The sequence below is a fragment of the Parus major genome, chromosome 26, assembly GCF_001522545.3.
Source record: "Parus major isolate Abel chromosome 26, Parus_major1.1, whole genome shotgun sequence".
NCBI lineage: Eukaryota > Metazoa > Chordata > Aves > Passeriformes > Paridae > Parus > Parus major.
This window is the reverse complement of record NC_031795.1, coordinates 4,134,859-4,142,741: the sequence shown is the minus strand read 5'-3', so window position 1 is coordinate 4,142,741 and position 7,883 is coordinate 4,134,859. Positions and strand designations below refer to the sequence as shown.

Here is a 7,883-nt window from a genome sequence, read left to right as displayed (position 1 = left end):
CTGGGCTGCTGGGGAAGGGACCTTTCCCTGCTCTATCCACTCATTTGAGGGTATTTATGGGGAGAAACCCCCGTTTGGAATCAAGAAAAACAACCTGAGGGTTTGAAATTCTCCTCTTTAGCCCCTTTGATGGTGGGAAAAAACCCCAGTTTATCTCCTGGTACACTGCAGGGTGTTTGATGTGAAATGGAAAATCCACAATGAGTTGGTTAAAAGCCTTGCAGTAATCAAGGAAGAAGAATTATTAATTCTCTGAAGGGGTCTGTCCTGACCTACTTTACAGGCTCCTGCTGCTCTGGTACCAGAATATGACAAATCTTAAAGCACCCCACACATGGAAAAACCAGAAGTGAAATGGTTAAAATGCTGGGCATCTGTAAAAAATATTTTCCCATCACGGTGTGAATTTGTAAAAGTGGAAATGCCACGAGTAAAACTCTCATTGAGGTGCAGAGTTGTGCTACATCCCTGCTCCCCTGCTGGAATCACTCCTCTGGGGAGTCAAAAAATAGGGGAATATTTAATGTTTATTCCCCACCTAGGCATATTTAATTGTTACTTCTAAAAAGATGCAGAGATACTGTTCCAGAGCTGTTCCAGCATCAGAGATTTGGGCTCCAGCTGTCATCCTCTGACACAATTTGAGGCAGCAAATTCGATAAAAATCTCTTATCTTGGTGTGTTACACATTCCCCCAGCCGTGGCTTTAGCCCTTGCTGGCTGTTTTTGGGGAAAGCACCTCAGGAACTCCAGGGAATGTTGGTTTTGAAGCCATCCCATCTTTCTGTCAGGCTGTGGGAGGACCTTGCTGGGGCTGGAGATGCGGGGCAGAAAATGTTGACGGCATTCCTGAGCTCTCCTCTTTATTATCCCCCCCCAAATATTTGGAAGCTGAAGTCGTTAATGTTGGGTGGAATGCGGAACCCGGCGAGCCCCGCAGTAGATCCCAAAAACATCTTGATTAAATTAGAGGGGAGGTGGAGGGGAGGAGGGCTGGAACAAAGAGGCTGTTGAGGAGCTGGCACAGCCCGTGCTGGGAATTTATGTTCCAGCCATGGGTGGCAGAACCTCCAGCCCTGCACATGGTGCAGATACACCCTGGAGTAACAAAGGAGTGTGTGTGTGCTCACAGCAGCCTCCTGGGCTGGGGAAAACCTGCATCCACAGCCTGGCATTCCTGCCACATCCTGCTGGGACTTCCCTGGCTGCTGCTGCTGCTGCTGCTGCTTTCCTGGATGGCAGAGGAAGGGAAAGGGTGTTCAGCACCTCTGTGGATGGCAGAGGATGGGAAAGGGTGTTCAGCACCTCTGGTTTGAAGAGGAAGGGAAGGGGTGTTCAGCACCCCTGGTTTGCAGAGGAGGGGAAGGGATGTTCAGCACCCCTGGTTTGAAGAGGAGGGGAAGGGATGTTCAGCATCTCCCTGGTTTACAGAGGAATGGAAGGGATGTTCAGCACCTCTGGTTTGAAGAGGAAGGGTAGGGGTGTTCAGCACCTCTGTGGATGGCAGAGGAAGGGATGTTCAGCACCCCTGGTTTGCAGAGGAGGGGAAGGGATGTTCAGCACCCCTGGTTTGCAGAGGAAGGGATGTTCAGCACCCCTGGTTTGCAGAGGAAGGGATGTTCAGCACCTCCCTGGTTTGAAGAGGGAGGGAAGGGATGTTCAGCACCTCTGGTTTGCAGAGGAAGGGAAGGGGTGTTCAGCACCTCTGTGGATGGCAGAGGAAGGGAAGGGATGTTCAGCACCCCTGGTTTGCAGAGGAAGGGATGTTCAGCACCTCTGTGGATGGCAGAGGAAGGGAAGGGATGTTCAGCACCTCTGGTTTGAAGAGGAAGGGAAAGGGTGTTCAGCACCTCTGTGGATGGCAGAGGACAGGAAGGGATGTTCAGCACCTCCCTGGATGGCAGAGGAAGGGAAGGGATGTTCAGCACCTCCCTGGTTTGCAGAGGAAGGGAAGGGATGTTCAGCACCTCCCTGGTTTACAGAGGACAGGAAGGGACGTTCAGCACCTCTGGATGGCAGAGGAAGGGAAGGGGTGTTCAGCACCCCTGGTTTGCAGAGGAAGGGATGTTCAGCACCTCCCTGGTTTGAAGAGGAATGGAAGGGATGTTCAGCCCCTCTGTGGATGGCAGAGGATGGGAAGCCTTCCTCCTCCTCCTCCTCCTCTTCCTTGTCCAGAGGAGGCAACAAAGCTGGTGATGGATTTAGAACACGAGTCCTGTGAGGAACGGCTGGGGGAGCTGGGGATGTTCAGCCTGGAGAAAAAGAGGCTCAGAGGTGACCTGATCACCCTCTACAGCTCCCTGAAAGGTGGCTGTGGGCAGGTGGGGCTGGTTTCCTTCTCCAGGCAGCACTGACAGAGCAGAGCACACAGCCTTGAGCTGCACCAGGGGAAATACAGGTTGGATATTAGGAAAAGGTTTTTTACAGAAAGGGTGATGAAGTTCTGGAGTGGTCTGTGTGGGGAGGTGGTGTTCTCACCACCCCTGGATGTGTTTAAAAAATAAAAAGGTTGGATGTGGCACTGGGTGCCATGGTTTAGTTGAGATGTTGGGTTGCACTCGATGGTCTCCAAAGGTCTCTTCCCACCTGGTGGGAGCTCTGTTGTGACCTCTCAGGGCCCAGCACAGGTGAGGAGCTGCTCCCTGAGCTGTGCAGGGAGCTCCTGCCGTGCCCCAGAGATGCTCTTCAAGCAGATCATCTCCCACATCTACAGGAGAAGGGTTTAACCTGATCAGATCAGGGCACACAGCTTGTGGGGACACCTCCACCCCACACACCCAGCTCATTAGTGCAGCCAATTAATTAAGATTTTGTTGCACAAGCCCTTCCTCACCTTAAGGGAGGTGCAGGTACAGCCAGGAGGAGATCACACTAAAGCTGATCAGGAAATCTTTCATTTATTGCCTTGTTTACAAAATGAATCGTTCTGCCTTTGCAAAACACAGAATAATGGAGAAAATACAGAACAATGCCAAATTTGCTGCTGCAATAGCAATTGATATGGAGACATTGACAGCTGCCAGGACTGTTGTTGTCTTCCCTTGGCACTGATTTTATTCATAATTCCATGGCACTTTCTGGCACCATGCTGGAATCTCTGGTGCCTGTATGGCAGTGGGATCAGCAGCCTTTAATCTGCACTTGGAATTCTGTGGGAATTCAGGGGAATTCTCCTTGGGCATCACCTCCACCTCCCTCCACTGCACTCCAGCAATAACTTTTTCCTAACCTCCAATCCATTTTCCTCTGACTTTCCCAAGCAAACCCTTCAGCTTCCTCCAATGTATTTTCATTTATCAGGGTCAGCTTTTTTTCTCCTAGACATTTTATTTCAGGGTGGAATCAGTGCAGGGAACAGTTTTACATTAGCAGTGCTCATTGTTCTGATGTCCCCTGTGATCTGTCTTACCTTCATCTTAATGGAAGGAGTTTTTTTCCAGTCCAGCAATCCAGCAGCTCCTTTCTCAAGAGCTCATTTGGAAGCACAGAGAGTTTCGTGTTTTGACAATTTGGCATCTTCTTGTACCCCTTTCAACCCGAAATCTGCATTAAAATACTCATTTTAATCTCTGCAGTATAATTGATGCCTCAGCAGTCTGTGCAGAAAACGAGCAATTTTTAGTGCAAGAAATGAGCAAAACGGGGTGAGAGGCAGAGGATGGGGCCAGGAGGTTCCAGCAGCACTGGAAAAGGGAACAAGGAAAAGTTCAGTTCCATTAATCATCAACACAAGGAGGAAAAGGCAGCCAGAAAACCCCGGATCACTGCAGGGTGAGCAGAGGTGCAAACCCCGTAGGTTTGTTCCTCCAGACTCCCTTGGAGATTGGGAATCAGCAGCTCTGTGCTTTTCTCTGAATTAGAAACTCCTTTTCCTTTACAGCATTTGTGTTGGGTGCTCTTTGTTCCTCGGGTGAGGAATATGGGATTGGAACATGTGGAGAATCCAAAGGATTTGGCATTGGATACTTGTGAATCCCATTGTGCTGCAACACAGCAATTCCAGGCTGGTCTGAACCACAACACCCCAAAATAATACAAAAATGTGCTCTAATAAAGCAATTTTTTCATCTAATAAAGCATTTTTTTCATCTAATAAAGCAATTTTTTCATCTAATAAAGCAATTTTTTCATCTCAAAAACACACTCCAAGCGCTGCTGAACTGGACACTACAGGGAAAAGAATAATTTAAATTCAAATCAGATAATCTTTCTCTTCTGGCTTTTCAATTTATCAGTGTGTTACTGGGTTTTTTTCCTCGTGGCTTTGCACTATCTTGACTTCCTGGGCAGAAATGTTGGTTTAAGCGTGGGTTTGGCTGCATTGCCTCTTTATCTGAATGTTGTAGGCATAAATAATCTTGAATTTATCAAATTTGCTTGCCCCAGTTGATATTAAACACTGGTAACATGAGGGTTGGAACACACAAGTGCTGCCTTAGTGGGCAGTGAAGGAGTAAAATCTATAAACTGAATTAAATTATTGTTATTGTGGTGATTTCCTTATCCTGCTTTTCTTCAGCTTCCACCCCAAGCTGTCCTGTACCCTCAGTCTTGCTCCATCCTATTCAAATGGGAAAAATTCTATATTTTCAGGCCAGAGAATTGAAAAATCTCACATTTTCTGGAGATTTCCATCTGTGTCCCATAGAGCTTTTCTGGCTGTGCCCACCTGGGATTTCAGTTTATTTTTACTCCTGGTACAAGGTGACCCCGAGTGCCTCTGGGCTGGGCACTGATTGCATTTGCCAGCACAAACGGTGGTGTTTAATTACCCCTAAATTATTTGTGGATGCCCCGTGCTCACTTCCTCTGCAGCCTCTTCCTCAATTAACTTTCATTTCTCTGTTCTGTTGCAGAGCAAGGAAGTGGGACTGCAGCTCCAGGAGGACTTGATGAAGGTCCTGAATGAACTCTACACGGTAAATCAAACTGATTTCTCCTCAGGCAGAAGGGAGAAGTGTTTGACTTCTCCCACCAAGGCTGAGAGAAGGCTGCACTCCCTGCTATAAAACTCCATAAATCCCATTTTTCCCCCCTCTGTCCTGCTGTTCTTTCAGCTCTCTAAGTGCTGCCTCACCTCCCTGCCCATTTGTTACTTTGCTGGTTTAAAAAAAGAAGCCAGAGATGGGAGAATTATCCCCAAACACACCCAAAATCTCAGGGTTTGTGTGGTCTGAGCCTTCAGAGGCACCCACTGAGCTTTTTTGTCCCTCAGCCCTGAGCAGAGCAGCTCCTTTTGCAGGAAGAGTTTCCCATCTCTGATTTTGCTCTCAGTTTACACCAAGGAGGAGGAAGGAAATTTCCCCAGGGCTTCACGTGCCTGGGGATTTTCTTCTCCTCACACACATCCATGGAGAAACCTCTTGCTTGATGAAAATTTTGCTTCCTGCAGCTGATGCTGAGCGAGTTCTCTTCTTTAAAAGCAGAACTCACTGTCCAGTGGCTCAAATCCCTTTTATTTTTGTCCTTCCTGAGTGGTTTGTTGGGTCGTGGCACTGAGATTTACGGTCTGGCCTTCCTCCTTCCAGAAGGTGACCCAGGGTTTGTTCTCAGGCTGTGAACATCTCGACCCTGTGGTGAAATTTGGGGTAAAAACCAGTTTTGCAGAGTTTCAGGGGAGGTTCCCTGAAATTTCCTGTGTCAGTAAATATATAGAGGGAATAATTTAATTAGCATTTGTTGCAATTAATGCCTCAAAGCCAGATATTCAGGCAAATCAGCTCTGCAGAAATGATTTTCTGTTTGAGGGTGTGATCAGGTCAACTTTTGATTGCTGTCATGGATGGGATCCTAAGGAAAGACATGGATCTGTCTCTAAATTTAGGAACTGAGGTGAATTTCTGATCCAAGTTCAGCTGGCTCTGGAGTTTCATGGACAGGGGATCATTTCTGGGTGCCAGGCTCATTTTTTTCAGCCAAATAGTGAATTCTGCTAATTTCTCTCCCCTTGGAAGGAAGAACTTCCAGAATTCAGCCTTTGCTAAACAAAGTGATGGAAGGCATTGATATTTTTAATATCTGGGAATTTGAAATCTATTTATTCATTCCTCCTGCTGCAGAACTGTAAATTGTCCCTTCAGCAGAAAACCTTTTCCTTTGCAAAAAGCCACTCCTGATGGTGCTAAAAGATGCTTTTTGCTGGAATTAAAGCCACCCCACCAGTGATTAAATTTAGGGGTACTTTTAGAAGCAATTCCACCTTTTTTTCTGGGCTGGGTGACCAAAGCTGGTCTTTCCCAACCTCAGTGATTCCCTAATTCCACATCCAAAGGATTGGCAGGATCCCTGCTTTTAGGTAAAATGGATCTGAGTGAAATCTTTACTTTCTCCACACAAATACAAATTTTAAACTACAAATCTACAAATAAAACCCAGAGGTTTGTCCCAGCCTGTAATTTTTGCCCTCTGCAGACCCCAGTGAGTCACCAGTGTCCCCAGACCAGAGCCTGTGGCTGCCAACGTGGCACAAAACCACCACAAACCCATTCAAACTGGGATTTCTCCCTCTGCTCCTGCCCTCTGCCAGCTCCACTCCGAGCAAGAGAGGAAAAGCAGCTCCTCTGCATCTATTATTATAATTATAAATGCCTGATTTACAGTCTGAGCATCTGCAGGGGCTGGGAGTGTGTGAATTATTCAGGATGTTCTTTAGCACTGGCTGCACTCACATTCCCTTTCATGTTTAAATCCAGAGTCTCTTTGGATCTGGGACCTCTGCTGATCACTGCAGCCCACTCAGGTGAAATTGTGTTCTGTTCTGCTGCAAAACAGCTCTAAACGGGTTTTCAGCTGAGATAAATCAAATTATTCACAAGTGGAGCCTTTATTGCTGCTGGAATGGGTGACTTAATGCAGTTTTGCAGGGTTTTTTTGCCCCCTGTGAGTGTTGCATCGTGTTTGTTTTGGCGTGGGGACTCAAATTGCTTTGCATTTGTGGATAAAAAAACTGATTTATATCTCATGTCCTTGGGTTCTGTTTGCTTAACACAAATCCAGACATTAATATGACATGAAACAAATGGGATTTTCCTGACTGTGGGGGGGATATTTAGCTACATTTACCTATAAAAATGTGCTTTAATAGAAGTTGTCCACACCACACAGGGTCTGGGTCTCCCTATGTATGAGAAACACATTTTTTTTATTACATAAAGTGCCCAGAAGTACTTTTATGTCCCAAATTCGATTTGTACAAATGGAGCCTGAGTGGCTGTCACAGCTGAGACTGGATTTCCACCCTGTGATGTTTAAAGCTCTGATTCACCCAGATGAAAGGGCTCCCTTCAGAAACCTTACCTGCTGATGAAAAGCTCTCATTTTCCTGCCATATCATTTCTTTTGAGCAGTCAAGGAGGCTGAATTTAGTCTTTTTTTGTTGTTTTTGTGCCTCCTTTATTGGCTTGTGCAAGAAGGCACACGCCAAAGCCAAACAAAGCAGCAGCTGCAGAATCACCCACTTGGATTTCAGATCTGTTTTGGGAGCCACACTCGCTCAGGCACCTCCTGCCCTGCTCCTCTGACGTGTGGGAAATTTCCCTGAGTGGTTTTGTGTGGTTTTTTTTCCAGTTCAGGTATTTCAGACCCAACATCCCTGCCCCTGAGTGATGGTTTTTGTTGTCTGCAGGTGATGAAGACCTACCACATGTACAACGCTGACAGCATCAGTGCCCAGAGCAAGCTGAAGGAGGCAGAGAAGCAGGAGGAGAAGCAGATTGGGAAGTCTGTGAAGCAGGAGGACAAACAGACCCCACGCTCCCCTGACTCCACCTCCAACGTCAAGTTTGAGGAGAAACACGTCCGGAGAAGCTCCGTCAAAAAAATCGAGAAGATGAAGGAGAAGGTACTGGCAGAGTCCACAGGAGCCACTGATTCCCTCCTCACAG

General features: G+C 46.9%; 1 protein-coding gene across 1 annotated transcript in view; it reads left to right on the top strand.

Moving 5' to 3' along the window:
* Nucleotides 1-7,883, top strand: part of SRGAP2 (SLIT-ROBO Rho GTPase activating protein 2) — a 104,440-nt gene that overhangs the window by 46,099 nt on the left and 50,458 nt on the right. Inside the window, exons 4-5 of the mRNA XM_033519847.1 lie at nucleotides 4,857-4,919; nucleotides 7,625-7,840. Of these exons, the coding sequence (XP_033375738.1) occupies nucleotides 4,857-4,919; nucleotides 7,625-7,840 (279 nt within the window). The remainder of the gene's footprint in view (nucleotides 1-4,856; nucleotides 4,920-7,624; nucleotides 7,841-7,883) is intronic.